Here is a 22,476-nt window from a genome sequence, read left to right on the forward strand (position 1 = left end):
AGAAATTGTTGGATTCTGCTTTGCAAATCAGCTGTTCAGTAAAGTGAGCCAAGTTTTGATTGTATGACTTGATGGTTTGCTCACCAGAGCTTTTTCAATTATTGGTTGAGAATTTGTCTGTGTTGCCTTCAAAGGTGTTTTATCTCCAGCAAGGGATTTGCAGAGAAGTGAGTGGAAGACAGGTAGCTATTACTGGATACTTGACATTCCCTACCCCCCCCCCCCAATCAGAAGGGGGAGAGATTGTTTCCTCACCACGTGATTTTAGCCTTGAATGGAGCATATCAGGAGAGAACAACCTAGCCTTTAAAGGGCAAGTATCAAAACAATCAGAATAGTGATGTTAAACAGTTTCCCCCCACCCTAATTCAGAGCCCATCACTTCTATGGTGCCTGTGTTTTGCTTTCTAGTGTCAGGGAAAGGTAGCAATGTGTACAACTTGTTGTGATTTCTAAAACTGCAGCCATCTCTTCGCAATATAGACTTTTTGGTTCAAGGACCAAAAATCAAGTAAATAAAAGGATGCAGACCCTCACATTAATTGGTGTAAAGAGAATTTGAACAGTTGAGAGTCAGATGCGAACTAAGTCATGAAGACAGCTCTTGGCCATTATTATGGTATAGGTCAGAGTTGTCTAACCTTTTTGCACAATTGGACAGTGTGTACATCTCGTTCACTTTTTAGGTGGAGTTTGGAGTTCTGTCTCTCCATCTGATCGCTGCTACTTTGATCTGTTATATATCTCTGCATACTCGTTCTATCATTTTTGTTTAATCTGATTTTACTGATACCAGGTTACCAGATACTGATCCTGCAAGATCCAAGCCATGCTTCAGAATTTATCTCTGCCCTTTAATGAAATTGCTCCACAGCTGCCTCCAGTCCATTTGTTGGTACTGAATTGCAAGTGCTCATTTTGGCCTCTGGGGCATTTGGCTCTGAATCTTATTACTGCTTTTGCATAAACTTGGACAAGAAAGATGAATTTCGGCGCTCGGGTAAGAGTGGCTGACTTTTGCATTGAGATAGCAGTTGGCAATGTGCTATCAAGGATCTCAAGCAAAACAGAATTTGTTCAGAATCTAGAACATTATTCACTGATTACTCATCTCTCAAACAAAGGAAAATGGCTTATGGATGCGAAGAGACCATCTCAGCACTTGTGGCGTTTATCGGGTTGGGGCCTCAGGTAAAATCATCTGAGATGAGAAATTTCTTCACCAGAGTGGTGAGCGTGTGCAATTCTAAGCCACAAAGCAGTTGGAGTCAAAGTGTTTTCAAAGACAAAATGTTTACAAAGAAGATGGATTTGCTACTTAGGGCTGAAGTCCAAGCAAAAGTGGGATCAAGCTGCTGAGTGGGATAATCAACCAAGTAACTTTGTGAAGAGGTTTAAAAGAACACTATCTCCCCGGAGTGTTAATGGATCAATGTTTGTATGTACTGTGGGATTATGACAGGGTATTAGCTTTTTTGTTTTTATATAATTAGTGACAAATGTATTTAAAATCTTTGGGGGTAATTTTGAAGGAGATGTAAATAGAGTTCTTCTCTGTGGGAGATGGGACAATGAAGGGATAGCTGAATTGCCTAGGTGTAAAAATTTAGTTTGTGTAAATTCCACACTAGGTGCAATTGTTTCAAAATCAGCAGATTCATGAAAGACTGAGGAAGTCTATGCTTTGTGGTCTTGGGGATTGGAAGACTTTCTAGTTCACAGACCAGGACTGGGGAGAAGCAGTTAAGGCAGTCATAAAGAGTCAATATGAACAGTAATGCCTCTGTATTTGACTCACTGGAAGTTGGTATTGGGGAATATGAGACTTATTTTGATGTGTTTTAATATCTTTGAAACTATGTTTTGTCTTTAGCTTGATTTGTTTTCTCTTTTCTTTTGTGTAATAATGTTGTGTTTTGTTGTTAGAATCTGCAGCTATATGTGTTTGTGTCAGTGCATGACAACTAATGTATCAGGCCAGGTTTAATTCTGGCATCTGATTTGTCCAATAGTACCATTAGCTGTGATTATAACATAGTGAATTCGTGAGCACTCCCCCACTTACTCTTCACAGCAATTGTGTCCCATTGACATCAGTACTAGCAATTCATTTTATGTAGTAGATAGAGAAGATTTAAATGTTCAGAAAAATCAGTTGTCAGTCCTCTTAAAAGGGTACTTGCCCAGACCCATTGTTTTGCATACTGTAAGTTGGAGGGCACAAATTTTGTACAAGGACAGGTGCATTACACTGGCACACAAGATGCTGCTGTGGTGCCACTGAGAGACAGCTGCGTGTAAGATCTGAATTGTCAAAATTATTTTCAGTGTTGTTTCCAATTGCACGTCTTTGCTGACTTGATTTTTTTACTGGCTTTGGGTACAATTTATTAAAAATTCTTCCATGGGATGAGTGTTGTTTACTGGACCTAGCATTGATCATCCTTCCCCAGTTGCCCTTTAGAAAGCAGTGGTGAGCTGCCCAACTCTTGAAGAGTTGTTTGGACAAGAATAGAGTTAACGCCAGCTAATGGCATGAACTGCTTGCTCCTCTTCTTCACCCACTACTGGTCATTTAATTGTATCAGTTGCTCATACAAGAACCAAATTATCCACCAAGGGTGGCAAAACAGGTGTGTAAATTGGCTGATAGGGAGCCATATTTCGTGCACATGATTGTTTTGTAAGCTTTCCTGATCGGGGAAGACTTTCAAACCCTTAAATGCTGCTCAACTGCAGCAAAAACTGTTCAGTTCTGAGGAGCAGTCACCGGACCCAAAACATTAACACTCATATGCTGCCAGACCTGCTGAGCTTTTACAGCAACTTCTGTTTTTGTTCTTGATTTGCAGCATCTGAAGTTCTTTTGCGTTTTTCCTTAAATACTGCTGCTTGATTTTCATAGTTTGGCAACCTCCAGTAATCTCTGTTTCTGAAAATTCTCTTAGGAGGATTTTTCAACCAATGCAAAATCTATCTTCATTTTAGGATGCCAGTTTGAATGTATTGCTGCCAGTTAGATCCAATCAATGGAATGGATCTCCCCCAACCAAACCTGTCCATACTGTTGAAATGTAATGGACCACTGACCTTGTTCACTTATACTTAAAAGAATTATAGCTGACATTATGTGCTTTTATTCCGAACGTGGCAGTCCTTGTAGATGTTTAATCTTGATAAAGTGCCTACATGTTCAGTATTTAAATGAGCATTGGCCAAGCACCATGTTGATTTTACTGCCACATCTACTTTCTACTAGGGAAGCAATGCAGGCCATTCATGAAATATTTCAAGTGCCCAAGCAGCAGCAGAACTAACTGAACCAGATGGTTGATTTTGTGACCAGTCAGCAAATAATTTTCAATTAGCTGTCTCTAGAACACAATTGATTTTCTAAGTCATTCCTTGGAAGATAAAAATAACAGACATAAGGTCATTAGAAAGTTGAATTTAATAGTCAAAAAGGGGAAGAAATCAAAATTAAACCCTTGAATTTTTTGGCTGATGCTTAATATGATTTTAATTTGAAAGTGGCACTTCACATTATTTTTAATCTGGCAAACAACAGCTTCAAATAGTTTAGGCAATAAACTATTAAGATGAATGAATTTCATGGAATTCGTGGAAATTCACTTCAATGTGTTGGTTTTACGTTTGTTTTGAAGTGAGTTCAAACTTTTAGTATTTTAGCATTAAATTTTCAGTCCCAAAACCTTTTATGGAAAAGGAGAATGTGTGTTTTTAATTGTGACATTTTCTGGTTTTTCCCAAATCCCTCCAAACCTTGTGCTTCACTTTTTGACCATGCAGATGCCCAGTGCTTTGCACCACCACCATTCAACAGTAATGAGCAAGAGAAGTAGTAATCATTGCTTGTGAAAATTATCTTGCCAATCTTCTTTGCATACAGATGGGAGTGAAAACACAGTTCTGTTCAGGTGAAGTATGATCAGATCACTTTATTGACTGTAAGGTGCAAGCATAATAAATTCCAGTTTTGAAGTCGTGTTGTCAGTTTTTCTTCTTGTATTGTAATTACACTCTCCTACCCGCAGTGCCTCATTGCGTGCGCAGAAGCCAAATGATTCTGGTATCCAGTATACTTATTAATTCCTATGCCCACATCATAATGGAAACTACGTTATTAGGGGAGTGCATATAGTCTATGAAACTTTGATCGCAAATTAGAAATGGTATTTGTCAAAAAAGTGACTGTTTTAAGTGACTGCATTTCTTCATGTCTTCAGTATTGTTATGAGCTGAGTGAAAGGTCGAAGACATCCTACAGCTTCAGAAATATTCATGCTAATATAAAATTTGAGAATTTGATTTTTAAAAATATTCTTCATTGTCTGAATTAAATAGTGCTACCAAGGGATCGAGTACCTTGTGTTTTCCTTTCTCTCCTGAAATCCCTCATGGAATTCCACTGTTAGTTGCCCTTAAGTACTTGTCCTGTCCACCATTAATCTGATAATTAAGTTGTAATATGTGTTCAAGAATTGTTCAACACCTCTCTGAAATCAACGTGTCACTGTGTGCCTTTTAAAATCTTTGAAAAAAATGGACCAGATGTGAAAACCATGGCTGTTTTTAATACAACTCTTCTTCATTTCCATTTGCAGTTCTCAGTTGGCATCCCTCCAGCCTCCACTTGAGTAAGAACATTGTAGAGTACAAATTGATCTTGGTGCTATCTGTTTGATATGGCTCGTTCAATGCATTTCTTAACCCTTTATACCTGAGTCTTGACATGTTTTGAGAAATGTTTGGTAATAGTTACTGAGTTGGATCTTGGATTTTGTCAAAAGGGAACTCTATTTCCTGCATTTTTGTCTTTGCAACTTAAGCAGTTAATGTCAAGATGGATTCTTGGACTATATATGGTAGAGAGTTTTGAGAAGATTTGTAGCTCACGTTGAGGTTCTGGATGTGAGTTTGCCCGCTGAGCTGGAAGGTTAGTTTTCAGACGTTTTGTCACCATTCTAGGTAACATCATCAGTGAGCCTCCGACAAAGCGCTGGTGTTATGTCCCGCTTTCTATTTATCTGGTTAGGTTTCCTTGGGTTGGTGATGTCATTTCCTGTTCTTTTTCTCAGGGGATGGTAGATTGACTTGGAGCCAATGTGTTTGATGGAGTTCCGGTTGGAATGCCATGCTTCTAGGAATTCTCGTGCATGTCTCTGTTTGGCGTGTCCTAGGATGGATGTGTTGTCCCAGTCAAAGTGCTGTCCTTCCTCATCTGTATGTAAGGATACGAGTGATAGTGGGTCATGTCGTTTTGTGGCTAGTTGATGTTCATGTATCCTGGTGGCTAGCTTTCTGCCAGTTTGTCCAATGTAGTGTTTGTCACAGTTATGGTATATATGGTATATACTATATATGGTATTTTGCTGAATTGAGTTTTCCTTTAGTTAACATCACGGTTTCTCCATATCTCAAACAATTGGTAGGCTGTGATGTTTGAATTAAATAAAATCTGGAATATCAAGCCAGCCTTCTGGTGGCCATGTAACCACTGTAAATTGTTTTGTAAAAGTTTATGGAATCTACACAGATTAGCTGGGTGGTTGTCAGTGAAGGAGGTCTTGGCTGACAGGAGGGTATAGACTGATTGGTCAGATGGCAGATCAGTGGCTGATGGAATTTAACTCTGGAACTCTGTCCACAGATCCCCGAAAGTGGCAGAGCAGGTTAATAGGGTGGTTAAAGCAGAATACTGAACACTAGCCTTCATCAGTCATGGCGTAGCTTATAAAACCAGGAAGGTAATATGGAGCTGTATGCAGTTCTAATCTTGTCACTGTACAGTAGCAAGGATGTGATTGCACTGGGAGAGGGGAGATGGTTGCAATGGAGATTTAACAGGATGTTGCCCAGGTTAGAGCAGCTTAGCTCTGAAGAGAGGTGGTTGGTTAAGCATGGGTTGGGTTTTTTGGAGCAGAGAAAGCCGAGAGGGGTCCTGTTTTGAGGTTGAGTTCATGGAAAGGATGGGTAACAAAGGAGTATAATTTTAAGACTCCTACAGTTGTACAATGTGGGAAACTAACTCTTTCGGTCCAACTGAAACTTGTCTTGTCCCATGTGCCTGCATTTGGCCCACATCCCCTGAGGCTCTTCACAGATGCTGCCAGATCTGCTGAGCTTTTTCAGCAATTTCTGTTTTTGTTCCTGATTTAGAGCATCTGCAGTTCTTGCATTTTTTTAATCAAGTGTACCAAACACCATCTTCACTACACTGTCTACTTGTAACTGCATCTTCACGGAACTATGAACCTGCACCCCAAGGACTCTTTGTTGGCAATGCTCCCCAGGGCCCTAAAATTTATAGGGGATTTGAGACGGAGAAAAGTATCACCCAAAAGATCGTGGGAATTGCCATACCATAAGGAAACATGAATTTATTAGAAGTATTTGGATGAACATTTGGAATGTTGCAACATTTGAGGCTCTGGGCCAAGTGCTGGAAAATGGAGCTAGTGTAGATTTAGAGTAATTTTTTGGTGGAGAATTGATTAACTGAAGGATCCCCTCTATACTGTGTGATCCTGATGTTGCAAACTTTGCTGTTTTATTTTTCCTATTTTTGGTTGGAACAGAAACTGAATTGAAGATGACCTTTGGACTGTGATCAGCTTGGTGTTCAAAGAGCACGAGATGTTTTGTCTTTAGAGGTGCGTTATGCTCATTACTAGGCAGATGTTTGGATGCTAAAAAGAGCCATCACGGCGAGACCCATCTAGCAAAGCATATTGGAAAAACAGAAATGTAAGTTTGTAGAAGTTTGAGCTATGCTTTAGTCAAAGGCATGGCTGCAAAAGCTACAGATGGAGCTTTGGTAGTTCTTTTGTTATCCTCCCATTATCGTATTGAAAGTTTAAATTTATAACCCCAGTTATAAGAATTGGACCAATCTTCCTTGGAGCCTACTGCAAGGTGTCTTCAGAAATCAAGCAGGAAAATCCCATTTGCCTGTGATATTATTCTGACAATATAATAGCCTCCAGGTGTGTTTTGTCCTGGGTTTTTTCCTGAAGAGAGATTTTAATTAAATAGGTACCAAGCAGTTGTCTCCAAGCTAATAAACAGCTTGTAAAGCCTCAGATATTTTTAAAAATAAGGTTGGAAAAAAGAAGCCGCATGAATGGTTGTAGTCAAGCACTCACAGAACTAGGATTAGAGCAGTTGCTGGGGTCTTGTTATTCCTCTCTCTACAACTAAAAGCTGGAATTCTCTTTGAGAATTGCATGTGAGGCAATCTATTTTACTGAACTTGCTTTTGCTAAGTGTGTGTTTACGGGATGGTACTAATTGAAACAATTACTGTTTAGTAGTTAAATAATCTATTATTCTGTTAAGCTTTTGAATTAGTTATAGTATGTTTATGTTTGTATCTTAATTATAGTGTAAGAATAAAGTGGAACACAGCACCTTACATTTGCCTTGCACTTAAGTAAAATGGTTAGGGTTTAAGCTACCGCTTGATGTATTTGAAGGGGGTTTGGTCTGATCCATAACACTGTAGATCATGGAAACTGCGTAAGTAAACTGGCCAGTTACATCTTTTTTATTTTACATTTAAATTATCCCTTAACACTGTTTGTCTGAGACAGCATGGGGCTTATAATCAAAGATGATCGAATTGAAATCATAGTCATAACTTCATTTGACTTCGCAAAAGTACTGTACTCATGGTTAACTTTCTTGTTTAAGCAGTAAGCTTTGGTGCCTGATATCAGTTATATATAAAGTCTGATTAGGTCAATTTTAAGGATCGTTGAATATTTTACTAGGAAAGCTAATATAGTTTGGCTTGCTGTCCCCATTTGAAAACACGATTGTAAGATTTTCACCTTGCTAATATCAAATGGAGTAATAGTAATACAGTTGGTTAATTTTAAGATCTAGAACTGATGTCACGCAGCTCTGTAGCAAATGATGAATGAATGGGGTTATCTGATAATTATCCGAATCATTCAGCACTTGCTATTAAGTTCGAGGGCATAAGATTGAGATCTTAAGTTTATACTGTCTAATTCCAAGTATTACATGTGTTCATAGTCTGAAAGTCAGGCATGGGTTATGTATTAGTCAAGTTGAATCTACGGGAATTTGTGTTTTATGACTCTGAGTATGAGAGGAAACTATTCTGTACTTGAAATGGTATATATCAGCTTTGCCCATATCCGTATATTGTCTTCAACTTCAACTATTCAACAAATTTTTTGCTTAAAAGATATAATTGCTTCAGTTTCAATATTCTGGCTGATAATGTAGTTGGGGTTAACTATCTCTGTTTTAGCATATCAATTCAGAAAATTTCTCCAAGTTCAGATTTGCTCACTCCATTATCTATAATCTCTCTAAATCTTCATTAGTTTGCAAATTTTCTTTTGTGTAACTTCATACCATTTTCCCAGTTTTATTTCTTGTAGTCACACCATCCATTGTTTTTTGTCTTTGTGTGATCCTTAGCCTCGTAGAAACTTCTGTTGTCAGAAATATATTTCTTCGTTGAAATTCTTTGGTCATTTACAGTGAATCCAGCCTGTGTGTTTTCCACTGCTTTTATCTTGGTCCTGCAAGGCATTGTCTGTAATTGCTTACAGTTCTTCAAATGTTGTCTCACTGTTCGCATGCGTTTGTCATTACCCCTTTGCGTTGCTTTCTATACTTTTAGGTGCAAGACTAATGATTCAGGCATTTATGCTACATCCTAATGACCATTGTGTCTACAAGTGTTCTTGCTGTTCTATTCATAAAATGTTACCAGTCAGATGTCTTTACTTTCCCTTATAAAATAGTGAACATTTGTATTATGGGAATGAAAATTCTTCCAATAAATGTGGTTTTAGCTACTGTTCCAAACAAATAATTCTCAGCTTTTCTCTTTCAGGGCCAGATGCTACAGATGCCAGCATGGAAATCTCAGAGCCAACTGGTAAGAAGGTTTGACTAACATTTCAATCTTGAACATAATGGTGACGCACGTTGGCAGATTATTTTGGTTACTGACAATTTGTCTATATTTTGAACTTGAGATGCATTTTGAGCACTTGGCTTATTTAACCATTAAAGCAGCTGGAATATTTTCCTAATTATATTGTTTGCAAATTTGTATCTGCATTGCATGTGCGGACATATGTTATTTATTATCAATTTAAAGTATGGTATAATTCTTTTGGACAAAATTAACTCAACACACTCAGTTTGGGTTTGTGCAGAGCATGGCCTTGTGATTCCATGCTAGATTTTAGGTTTGATGAATAGATTTAATTTAGTCCATTGGATTCTTTTGGATTTGGCTTTTCTTCAACTGATGGTTCAGAGTCTGAGCAATAGCTAAATTTTAACTGGTTGCTTAAATAGCCAACTGCTGAGAACCTAACTGTACATATTTTACAGCACCAGTAGAAAATGGTGATACAGAAGCTGGATCTGAAGAATCATGGGAACAAAAAGCAGAGCCAAGTGAAGCAGAGCCAGGAGGTGGTCCTGCTGGTGATGGGGGTCCGCCTTTGGCAACTCCAGTCGGAATGGAAGAGGATGAAGATATATCTATGCCCACAGTTGCAGTGGTGGTAGAACCAGGTGCTCCAAGGAAGGAACATGTAAATGTTGTATTCATTGGTCATGTAGGTAGGTTACCAGATAAAATGCTATGGCTGTGAGCCTCATTTAAAACCCCATTTGTAATAAACTGTGGATCTCGCTTAAAATGTTGCATTTATTTCTGGCAACAGAACTTTGTTAAATGAAATCTTCTTGTGATTAACTAATTTACAAAAGCTAATACTTGTTTGCATTGTCTTTGAGCAGTAACTCTTTCTCTTCCCCTTAGATGCTGGAAAATCCACTATTGGTGGCCAGATAATGTAAGTTACAACTCTCTTTACCTCTACATATCAAGAATAGAGGGAAAATTATTCTTGTAATCCAAGTTAACAATTTATTTGATAATTAAATAGGCTGCAATACTGAGCCATTCTTTCACATTTGTATGAGAGTGCTTCATTTAAGCCCTGCCCCTATCATTTCAGTCAGTAGTGTATGAACTTGAGACCCATGCCAAGATTTGAGTTGATAATTCGTGTTGAGGCTCTGATTCTTTATTGCACTTGTATTTGATACTGTTTTAAGGGAGATTTGGTTAAATCTGTTTTATTACTGTTGTAATACTTCATATTGTGGCTAGTTACTTAGCCTATATCATGTTAATTCTGTTCCAGAAGTAGTTTAACCTGATTTGAAGCACTTGGAGGTCATGAGATTTTTAATTTTTTTTGCAACCTGAAGTTTGGTTCAGTTCTGTTTATTGCAATGATTCCTGTATGAATACGATTGTCCTGTTTGATCTTTCATTTTCATTGTCATGTATTTCAAACTGAAAAGTTTAAAATGCAAATAGTCTTGATTTGGTCAAGAAGTACAGCAATATTATTTTGATAACATTGCTTCATTTGTGGGTTTGAGACTCTTAAAAATCTTATGAATCTCCTGAAAATTAAGATCTGTCTCTTCAGCTATCTGAGGAGTTACGATCAACTAAATCAGACTGGTGTTTATCACAGCAAAAGTTTTTGAGCTTACTGTTTCAAAGAAAACGTGTTTCTTTAAATGATAACCACAATGGAATCAAATTGATAAGCCATCTTTTGACCATTTGATGTGTGTGCAAAAAGATTCCACATTTTGTACACAGTCAGAACAAATTTCTGTCTTATGCAAAGAACCTTTTAAAATGTTTGCGCATTTATATGTCCTCTTTTATATATACTGTACAATATATTTTATGAAATACTCCGTAATAGCTCATGGGACAAGTTTAGCTCAGCCTTCAAGATGACCTGCACCAAAGTTGAAATTAAAAGAATGTTTAATCTGAACCAAGTATTCACCAAAACATGAGTGGCAATTTGTTCATCGTTTGTTAATTTCTTCAAGGTACCTCACAGGTATGGTTGACAAACGAACACTGGAGAAGTATGAGAGGGAGGCCAAGGAAAAAAATAGAGAAACATGGTAAGATTATGTTTATATTTTGAAATCATCATCAAAATTTCTAAATGAAGCTTTTACTTTTGGAACCTCTTTCTTAATTTTAAAAAGTAAAACAAAAGTTTAAAATATCTGGACTTCCCAATAGTTGAAAGTTCGTCCGTTGGCTGTCTTAAAGATGAGGAGGTCCTTGAATTGGAGAAGTAGCATGTGTTAATTTAGCTGATTGGAACATCAAGTTGCAATCAGGCTAATTTTCTCAAGCACCTTCAATCAGCAGGGAAATCGGTTAAAGTAATGCACCAACGATCCCTGTTTGAAGTGTGCTGATAATGTGATTGAGCAGGCCCTCCTATCTTCCTTTTACCAAGTTGGCTGCTATATTTCATTGAGTTTGCATTGTTATGGCAACTTGGCTGAATTTGCAGACGGTAGCTGGCATTGAGGAATCGGTGTTCTCTGAAGAGGGGGCAGAAGACTAAGGTTAGAGACCATAGAGAATGTAGATCAGAACAGCAAGGAAATGGGTCCTTCAGCCCACAATGTTGTGCAGAACATGATGCCAACTTAATTCATTCTGCCTGTCCTTATCCCTCCATTCCCCACAAATTCGTGTGCATACCTAAAAGTCCCTTAAACACCCTATTGTCCCTGCCTCCTCCTCCACCCCGGCAGCAAGTTCCAGACTCCTACCACTGTTTTAAAAACAAATTGCCCCGAACATCTGCTTTGAACTCGCACCCTCAATTTAAATGCATGTGCCTGAGTATTAGGCATTTCACTCTGAGAAAAAGATGGACTGTCAGCCCCATCTATGCATCTCATAATTTTGAGACTTCTATCAAGTCTCCCCTCAGCCTCCATTGGAGCTTTTCTAGCCTCCTGTTATGGCTCCTACCTGCTAATCCAGGCAGCATCCTGGTAAACCTCTTCTGCACCCTCTCCGAAGTCTCTACCTCTTCGCTGTAAAGTAGTGACCAGAATTTACCCTAAATATGGCCTAATCAAAGTCATATAAATATGACACTTTTGGCTGTTGTACTCTGTTCCCTGAACAGTAAAGGCAAGCATGCCATACACGACCTTTCCTGCCAAATCTACTTCTGTGGTCAGCTTCAGGGAGAGGAAAGGTAAGGAAAGGAAGTTGGTGGGGAGAGTAAATAACTGATTTTGAATTTAGTTGAATTATTGGCCTAAGGGGGCAATGCATGTTGCAATTTGAGTAACTCCTCACCTCCTGTTTAATTGCTGGTTTTTTGGTTACCTGCTGAGAATGTGCTGTTGGTGAACTATATTGAAGTGGCTTTCTTTAACGTATGGAATTTTCAAATTGTTTATGCTCTTATTCATCCAACAAACTAATTTGAATGGCCGCAATTTTGTTTCTCTGTTTGCAGCATGTGACAAAAGTCTTTATTTTTAGGTATCTTTCCTGGGCCTTGGACACTAATCAGGAGGAGAGAGACAAGGGCAAAACAGTAGAAGTGGGCCGTGCATATTTTGAAACACAGAAGAAGCACTTCACCATTTTAGATGCCCCAGGTCACAAAAGCTTTGTACCAAATATGATTGGTGGGGCATCTCAAGCTGACCTTGCTGTCTTGGTAAGAACTCAACTTTTCTGGTTATTGGGGTACTGGGGTTAATCTTCAGATTCAGAAACTAATTTGTTTGTGAAATTATCAGAAAAGAGACAGTAGTGAAATAAAGCCAGGAAATGCTGATTAGAAATTAACTGCTGATATATGGGAGGAAACATTTGATGTTTTAGACTGATGACCTGCTGTTGGAGCTGTCAGCATTAAAATGCTGCTGGACTACTTGAGTACCTTCAACATTTCCTATTCTTATTTCGGCATTCATGCTATTTTGCTTTGAGAAAGAAGAACCATCATTTTCTATGTAATATGAAACATGGGCAATTAATTCATGTTTATTCCAGTGTAGCTTTTAGCACTGGAAAAATAGTACGTGATTTTAAACAATGGCATTGCTATGGCAAAAGTTTTGGTTTGGTTTAGATACATATCTTAAGTCTGTTTCTCAGTTAAGTGTAACTTATGTATTTTGTGAAGGAAATTTTGAACTGCGGGTCAAGTTAAGCTTGTAATTTTGAATCAGTTCAAGATCTGAGTTGTTATCTTCCTGTACCTTGTCATTCACGCGCTTTCTTGGCAGTGAGGTTATAGGGGAAGATAAGCCCAGCCTTTGGGGATTTCTTTCTGCTATTCAAATGTACCCCTGCTATTTATGGTTTTTGTGCAGTAATTATGTGGCCATTTTTACCAACAGAAAAGTCCCCATGATCTCCCACTTCCTAACATGTTCCTTGTTCAGGTTATTTCAGCCAGGAAAGGTGAATTTGAAACTGGCTTTGAGAAAGGAGGTCAAACACGAGAACATGCTATGTTAGCGAAAACAGCAGGTGTGAAACATCTGATAGTTCTTATAAACAAAATGGATGATCCAACAGTAGCCTGGAGCCAAGATAGGTATGATTCTATATTTATACTGTGCATGTTTTAGATATTTTTAAAAATGGAGATTGCGAGCAAAATTTGACATGACAGTATTAGCATTAATTTGGTGAAACAAAAGCACATGATTAGTACTGAATATTGAAGAATGCTTATAATTATTTCTGGTGTAGCTGTCATATTGCAGAGCAATTTGAGATCTGCTTTGCATTTGTTCAGTTTTGTTACCTACTTAGACTCATTGATGGAATGAAAGTCTTCTCTGGTACTGGTCCTTGATAAAATGAGTTTGGACAACATTGGCAACCACGGCAGTAGGAAATAAAAAAAAGTGAAAAACAATTCCAAATTTGTTTCACTCAGTCTGCATGATGGCAAATGGACAAAATAAAAGGAAAAGGTTTCATACATCAGTCAGTGTAAATTTTAACTCAACTGAGACATGTTTTGCTTCAGAATTGTTGGGGACCTTCACCAAATTCTTTTATCTGCTGTGCTTTTCCAGGCCTTGAAATTATTGTTGGCTCTGTGTGCCAGATATGAGTAACATTGTTTCTTTAGCAGTCTTCACCTTTTAACGCTGGAACATTTCTATTAAAGTGACAGCGTGTTGGCATAACAGCGCAATGTAGAGTGCATTTTGTTCTGAGTAATGACTGACTCTCTACTGGGGGGGTGGGGAAGAAGAAATAATAATTGAGCAAGTTTACCAGAGTTAGAGTATTTTCCAGTAGTTAAATGAATCAGACATTTGGGAGCATGATGTTTGTTGTCAGGATGTAATAGATAACTAATCTAAGGGAAGGAATGCGAACATTTACATTTCTTCCTAATTTTTTTTGCATTTAACTTCAGGTGTAATTTGCTGTCCAATTCTGTAGTTGACCAATGAAATTTTGAAATTAGTTCCAGTGCCTAAAACTGAGTATGAATTCCAGAGCCTGGTCTTGCTATCCCTCTTGTGTCCTTAAAGTAGTGAATTGCCCAAGTATTGATGATCAAGTCATGAACTTCTTCCTTGTCTGAAGTAGTTTCTGTCCTATGTGCTCTGACTTAATGCTGTCCATGAGATGCACAGAATCCATAAGGACTGAACTGCTGGCTACCTAATATTAACTGTTGTCTGACTTCAAGTCCTTTGTCACCTGATCCACTGAAACTGCCTTCATTGCATGGTGCTGCCATCTCCCTGCCCCTAAGCAACCCTTCATTTTTAAAAATTACTGGAACAGGTATGTGTTTACTATGAAATATTAAACTTTTGTTTGCTTGACCTGCCGCTTTTGAGATTGATCATGTCACACTCCCATCATCTGACAAGTTGGAACTGCCCTCATCCTTTTATTTTTCCAGAGCAGCCAAAGAATGGTCTTTGGCTTATTTCGTGTTATTTCTGGTGTCCTGTCATACAGCATGGAAACAGGCCATTTGGCCAAAACTGGTCCATGCTGACTCTGGTGCCCACTCATCTAGTTCCAATTGTCTACATTTGGTCCTCATCCCTCTAAACTCTTCCCATCCACATACTTATGAAAATTTTTTTTCAATGTTGCTATTGTATCTGCCTCACCACTTTCTGTGGCAGCCCATTCCATATACGCACCACTCTGCATAAAAATGTTGCCCCTAAGGATCTTAAATCTTTCCCCTCTTACATTAAACCTATGCCCTCTTGTTTCAATTTCCAATCCTGGATAAAAGACTATGTGCATTGATCTTGTCTATGCCCCGCATTATTTTATACATCTCAATTAGGTCATCCCTCAATCTCCAATGTTCCAAGGAATGAAGTCCTATCCTGGCGAACCTCTCTCTATAACTCGGGCTTACTAGTCTTGCCAGCACCCTTGTAAATGTTGTTTACACACTTGCCAGTTTAACTGTCTTTCCATAACAGGGGACTGAAACTGTACACAATATTCCAAGTGCAACCTCCCTGACGACTGTAACATAACATCCCAACTCTTACACTCAATGCCTTGACTGATGCCCTATTCACCAGTCTGTCTACCTGTGACACTACTTCCAACGAACTCTGTACTTTTATTCCTAGGTCCCTCTGTTCCACAACACTCCTCAGGACCTTACCATTTACTCTGTAAGTCCTACCTTGGTTTGACTTTCCAAAGTGCAACACCACCTTTATCTGTATTGAAGTGCATTTGCCAATCCTCAGCCCACTTCCCCCATCTGATCAAGATCCCTTTGTAATTTTTGATAATCTTCCTCACTATCAACTATACCTCCTAAATTTTGTATCATCCGGCAACCTACTAATCATGCCTTGTACATTCACATCCAGATCATTTATGTAAATAAATAACAAGGGTCCCAGCACTGAACCCTGTGGTAGACCACTAGTCACAGGCCTCCAGCCCAAGAAACAACCTTCAGCCATCACTCTCTGCTTCCTACCATTTGAGCCAGTTTTGAATCGACATAGCTAGTTCTGAGTCCCACGTGACCTAACCTTTGTGACAAGACTGCCCTGCAAGTCCTTGTCAAAGGCCTTTACTAAAGTCCAAGTAGACAACATTCACTGCCCTACCTTGATCTAACTTCTTGGTTACCTCTTCAATAAACTTTAAAAGATTTGTCAGACATGATTTCCCATGCACAAATCCATGGTGACTATCCCTAATCAGACCTTGACTATCCAAATGTTGGTTGATCCTGTGCCTCAATCTCCTGTCCAATAACTTGCCTACCACTGATGTCAGGCTCGCCGGCCTGTAGTTCCCTAGCTTGTCTTTGCTACCTTTCTTAAATAACGGAACAGCATTAGCCATCCTCCAGTCTTCGGGAACTTTACCAGTGGCTAAAGATCAAGCAAAAATCTCTACAAGGGCCTCTGCAGTTTCTTGCCTAACCTCCCACAATGTCTGAGGATGGACTTGATTAGGCCCAGGGGATTTATCCACCTAATGTGCTTTAAGGCTGAAAACACCACCTCTAGTAATGTGTGTGGTCCAAAACATCCCCACCTGTTTCCCATATTTCCTTAGCATCCATAATTCTGTCCTCACTGAGGAGAAATATTCATTAAAAATCTTCCCTGCTCTCTTTCTCCTCTCCCCCCCCCCCCCCCGCCAATTTCCTGTGGCTCTACACATAGACGGAATGTGATCTTTAATGGGACCTATTCTCTCCCGAGCCACACTTTGATCTTAATATAGCTATAGATCCTCTTGGGATTAGCTTTAACCTTACCTGCCAGATCCATCTCGGCCTCTTTTTGCTTGTCTGATTTCCGTTGAGCATGCTCCTGTACTTTGTATAGTCATCTCAGGATTGTCTTGAGCCCAGTAGCTTAAACCCAATGTAGCTGCCTCCCATTTCATGATCAGAGGCTCAATATCCCTCGTCAGCCAGGGATCCCTAAACCTGCCAACTTTTCCATTCACTCTAACAGGGACATACTATGTCTGGACTCTTGATACCACACTTTTAAAAGCCTCCCATTTGCCAGTAGCTTCTTTTTCCTTCAAACGGATTCACCCAGTTGACGTCTGCTAGATCCTGTCTAATGGCCCTAAAATTGGCCCTGCTCCAGTTCAAGACCATAACCTGTGGACCTGTCCCATCCTTTTCCATAACTCAGTTAAAACCGAGAGATACGGTCGCTGGATCCAAAGTGCTGTCCGACTGACACTTCAGTCACTTGCCCAACCTCGCTTCCTAAGAGGAGATCCAGTGCTGCACCCTCTCCTATTTCTCATTTCGGGATTTCTCTACTGTCTGGGTGAAATGAGGCTGTTGGCATTTTTGGGTATCCTATTTGATCCTGAGATGAACTTTTGACCAAATACCTATGTCATCACTACGCACCACTCATTCTTGCCTTTTGTAATATCATTTGACCCTACCCCAGCCTCTGCCCTTTTCCTGCTGAAACTCATCCATGCTTAAATTGAGATATTTATACTGTCTGTGAAGTTGAGGTCATTCAGACCTCTGACCATCATTCTTTCATGCATCTGCATTCATTCACCCTTAACTGACCAATATTGCCTTCTTGTTAAGAACGTCTCAACTATAAAGTTCTCATCCTGGTTTTCCTATCCCTCCATGACTTCTATCTCTAATCATCTGAGCTTTGTAACTCAATTTATACTCATTGCATTTTGACCCATTGAGCAGCCTGATCTTTACCCCAAGCCCCTCTGTCCAGCTTTGCTTTTTGGCACTTAAATCTTACTGCTGACCAAGCTGTCAATCATCCACCTGAATATATTTGTGGCCCTGTCAAATTCAGATTGGTATTTGTGAAGTAATTTGACATGTTGCACCTTGTTAAAGCTGCTGTCTAAGGTAGAAGTTGTGTGATGAGGTAATGCTGTACCATTCAAAATCTTTTTATGTGCTCCGTTATAACTTTGCAGTGAAGAGGATGTGGATTTTTGTTTTGTACATCGGGTGAATGAATCCTTAATTTTGTTGATGGCATCCCTATGGAACAAGTTAAAATTGCTTGGAAAAGTGTGCACTGCTGGTAAAACTCTAACTACCTGCAAAAGTTTTTTTTTAAACTTGATTTGAAGTGGTGCAACTGTTTTAGTACTTAGAGGGCAATTAGACATGGACAGCATGGCCACATGCTCTGAAAGAATGTTCTAAAAAATGAAAGTTACAGTGCTATTGTATATGCCTATAAATTCCTTATGAAGTGGTTAAAACAGCATGGATAAGCCTCAAAGTCCATTGTGATACTCAGGAATCAGTGGAACTAAACAATGTTTGGCACATTTGGTTGGCTTGAACAATTAGCACAGTGACAGAATCACAGCATAATCTCTCACATATCCTAGAACCCCTGAATAAAATGGGATTTGACATGATAATAGGTTCTGATCGGGGAGTAAGAAAAAATAAAGAAGCTTTAGTTTTAATAGCTATTCTGATTAGTACTACAATGTAGTCATCATTGCTTTAAGTAATTTGAATTAGAATTACCTGTATTGCGATCAAATGTTTGTTGTAAGGTTTTGAAAAGATCAGATTGTGTACAGCAAATATTGTTGTCTTAACCGAGGCAGTCATTTGAGTGTTTTTGGCCCAGGCAATATGTAATCCTGTTAGAAATGAAAATGAACACTCGCCAGCGTGGAAACATCTATTTGGTTCAATTTGTGCAGTGTTTTGCTTCACTGCATTTGTCCTGCATTAGATCTAATCATACCAAATATTTATATTTTTCTCAGATATGAGGAATGCAAGGAAAAACTTGTGCCATTTTTGAAGAAAGTTGGTTTCAATCCTAAGAAGGATATTCACTTTATGCCTTGTTCTGGACTAACTGGTGCAAACTTAAAAGAGCGAGCTGAGAACTGCTCTTGGTACACGTAAGTATTATCATCAAAAAAAAACAATCAAGTGGGCTAACAGTCAATTGATAAATGTCATAATTTGATGCTGGTACTGCTAAAATGTGTGGTACAATTTGACTATTAAGGGTTCTTTTATAAAACCTTGAGTGGAATTAACATGGTCATTACTAAAAAATATTATATGCCTGATTACAACTGTCGGGCAGCCCATGAGCAGATATCCTAGGTTAGATTAAACAGTATTGTGCCATTAAAATGTCTATATAAACTAGCTAAACTGTTATTATCATCCACTTGGGAGGAATGTGGTGATCTTGTTTGGGTTGAGTGGGGTGGGGAGGAGGGCGAGTGAGCAAAAGGGGAAGCGGTTTTATGTTGTGATATTTTATTTAATGTTTGATTTTCCAGAAAGAGGTTTCTGGGCTGTCTTTTTATGGTGCTTGTCTGTTTGTGATCATTCTGAACATCTATCTGTTCTCATAAGTCCACCATCCCATTGACCTCTCCAGGTCCAGTATGTCTAAGTACTAAGAAAAATGTCAAGACTGAAAAGATTTCCTGCTGTTACCAAAAAAAGCTTGAAGAACTGTGGCTTAAATAAAATCAAGAGTATAAGGAGTTTTCCTTGGTTCCTCACATAGGTGGCACCATTTGTTGAGATGTAAATAAGGATGGGCATAAGAAACAAGTATTTCAATGATTGGTAGTTACAGGAAAAGGAATAACAGACTTCCGCCCTCCCCTCACCACACCTTGGTTTTGCAGTACGTTTGGTTTCATGTTTAAATATCTCTAAGTGTAATATTTTGAAGCAGCATGATTTAAAATGGTTAAACTCCTGTACTAAGAAGCTAGTGTTTCCTTTTGTTATGACTGATCCATGCTGCAGTGGGAGCAAGTTTGTTTTTAGCTTGATGGAAGAAGTGAGAAATGTTGGTATTATTCATGACATAAGGGGGTATGGTGATCTTGTGACTGGAGTATTTTTTATATTTACGCAAGGATTGTGGGCATCTCTGGCTAGGCTAGCATTTATTATTGATCCCTAATTGCCCCGAGGGCAGTTAAGAGTCAACCACGCTGCTGTGGATCTGCCAAATCTGGTAATGATTTCCTTCCCTAAAGGACACTAGCAAACCAAATGGGTTTTTCTTACAATCACCAATGGCTTTTTGGCCATCCTTAGACCCTTAATTCCAGAGTTCCACCATCTCTATAGCATGATTTGTACATTAGCTGAGCTTCTGGGTTTAATAGTCTAGTGATAATGTCACTAGGCCATTTCTTCCCCTGGTACATTAGCGACATAAGTTATTCAGCTCCAACAACACAAACAAATGCTATCCTGGGCCATATGAGTTGGCACCACATCCATAAACATTTATTTCCTTCCCCACTGATTCAGTAGCAGTAAAAGTTTGCACATCTCGAAAAGCCCAAATTCCTTGAATAGAGAACCTGTACCAAATTTGCTTGAATATCTAAAATAGAATTTTAAATAGTGAAAGTCCAAATATTTACATTTTATTTAGTGTATTCTGTATAGCAGATCTGCAGTTATTGAACTAGACTTAATTCATTATCTTTTAGTGTACATGTGTATAAGTGTGCAATAAAATTATATTGAAGTCAATAAAATTATAGGAAACGTACTTTCAAGACGCAAGTTAAATTTGTTTTGATTTGTTTATGTCCCCAGACAAATTGTCAGGTAATCAGTGGAGTCTGGTTGCATTTGTTTTGAAGAATTCATTATTGATGTGCTTATTTTGTGACTGCTTGCCCATTCATTTCACACTCGATTGGTAACTGATTAATTTGAAATTTAGAGCTAGATTTTTATAGAAAAAAAATCCATCTTAAAATTTGGCTGCTGTATTGTGATTTTTCTTCCAGTGGATTACCATTTATTCCCTATCTGGACAATTTACCGCACTTCTACAGGGCATCTACTGGACCTGTGCGGGTACCCATTGTAGATAAATACAAGGTAAGCTTGTGTATTTGTCATTGACTTTATTCACTTTAAGTACTTGGCACACCTTTTGTGTGTTTTTTATTATTTGAGAAGATAACAACTAATCTGTTGTATTTGAAGCTGCGTCAGTCTTAATTCCCAAGCTATTCAGCTTTATCTATTCAAAAGACTTTTGTTCCACTGACACAAATTCCAGAAAATCCAGTCCTATGAATACCTGGCTGAATTTAAAATTATGAAGTCATAAGTTGCATGATTTGTATCATCTGCAAACATACAGGCATGAAACTGCACACATTCCCTCCTTACACTGAAGTGATGATTGGTTTCTGTCCTCGGACTTTTAAGTTGACCACCTCAGTGTGATAAATATAATTGACCTCAATAATCTGCATGATCATCAGAGTTGCAATTCAGAGTACAATTCAAACCAGTATTAAAATCTTTCAATTAAGATAGATAATCTTATTTTTTTCAGGATTGCCACATCTGTCAATCATGCACTGGAAACGGTCTAATGCTACACAAACCCGGCCAGTTCAGTTCCTTCAAACCTTTGGGCAGGCTGTTGACAATCTGACCTGGTAGCTCTTGAGTGGCTGAGTGTTACACTTCATTTAAAATAATACTTTGAAGTGCTTAGCGACACATCACACTACTTCAAACATGAGCAGTTATTGTTGGGATTTAATATGGACTTGGAGTTTTCATACTGCAATTATATATTTAGCACTGAAACTTAATGATCTTGCCAGTGCTGATCGTGGCAGTATCTGATCTTTTTTAGCCAGGAAATAGAATGGTGATTCAGAAGAAGTTAAAGCTAACTCGTATCATCTTGTTTTAGAAGCTCATAGCTGTAGTAGAAAGTACATTAAAGTATTGAAAAAAATTTACTGTTTAGCTCAGTTTCCAGTTCTGAAATATTCCAACGGTTTCAATTATAGATGAGTCAACTTTCCTAAAGAAACTTGGTCACAAAGTACCTCATTAAGTGTGGGTTGTTGAATAGAAGGTAGCTTAAGTTGTGCTTAGCATGGACAACAGAAATGTGATAATTGGTGTTTTAAATGGTTCATAGTGGCTGAATAACTCATTTTTAAATTTCTTTTGTAGGATATGGGTACTGTGGTTCTAGGCAAACTGGAATCTGGATTAATTGGGAAAGGACACCAACTTGTCATGATGCCAAATAAAGTAAGTTAACTTGCAATTATCACATGTATGTCTGAAATATGACATTTAAGTATTTAGTAATTCAGTTTGCAGTTGGATATCTCATCCAATCTAGCTGCAAGTGTGTCGGTCTCCCAGGTACCATGGTATATTTTGCAGCGAAATTATTTTTCAGACGACCATGGTTTTTTCAGCCAGAAAATCGCTCTTTGTTAAAGCTGGGTGTTTGATGCAAACCTGAACGTTGGCCCTAGTTTGTCCAAGAAGATGGTGACCTGCTTAGGTTTTCTGCAGTCCTTGTACAGTATTTGTTTGAACAATAGCCAATATTTCAAGGCAATTTTGAAATCTTAATCCAGATTCTGATCTGTAGTTTTTTTTTGTTCATGATCAGAAAGAAAGATAAGTTGTGATTCTGTGCACCTTGAGGATGGTTCGTCAAACACCAAGATGAAGGATTAAGTGGGAAAGCTTGCTAGTCTGCTCAATGTTACGTCTTAATATTTTTGTATCTTCAGTA

The 22,476-nt window shown here is 38.5% G+C and overlaps 1 protein-coding gene across 1 annotated transcript in view; it reads left to right on the forward strand.

The window, feature by feature from the left end:
- Positions 1–22,476, forward strand: part of LOC125462246 (eukaryotic peptide chain release factor GTP-binding subunit ERF3A) — a 46,002-nt gene that overhangs the window by 14,008 nt on the left and 9,518 nt on the right. The window contains exons 2-10 of the mRNA XM_048552048.2: positions 8,897–8,941; positions 9,406–9,639; positions 9,842–9,875; positions 10,945–11,022; positions 12,422–12,602; positions 13,336–13,490; positions 18,677–18,817; positions 20,699–20,792; positions 21,897–21,977. Of these exons, the coding sequence (XP_048408005.1) occupies positions 8,897–8,941; positions 9,406–9,639; positions 9,842–9,875; positions 10,945–11,022; positions 12,422–12,602; positions 13,336–13,490; positions 18,677–18,817; positions 20,699–20,792; positions 21,897–21,977 (1,043 nt within the window). The remainder of the gene's footprint in view (positions 1–8,896; positions 8,942–9,405; positions 9,640–9,841; positions 9,876–10,944; positions 11,023–12,421; positions 12,603–13,335; positions 13,491–18,676; positions 18,818–20,698; positions 20,793–21,896; positions 21,978–22,476) is intronic.

The sequence above is a fragment of the Stegostoma tigrinum genome, chromosome 23 (assembly GCF_030684315.1).
Source record: "Stegostoma tigrinum isolate sSteTig4 chromosome 23, sSteTig4.hap1, whole genome shotgun sequence".
In the NCBI taxonomy this organism is placed as follows: Eukaryota; Metazoa; Chordata; class Chondrichthyes; order Orectolobiformes; family Stegostomatidae; genus Stegostoma; species Stegostoma tigrinum.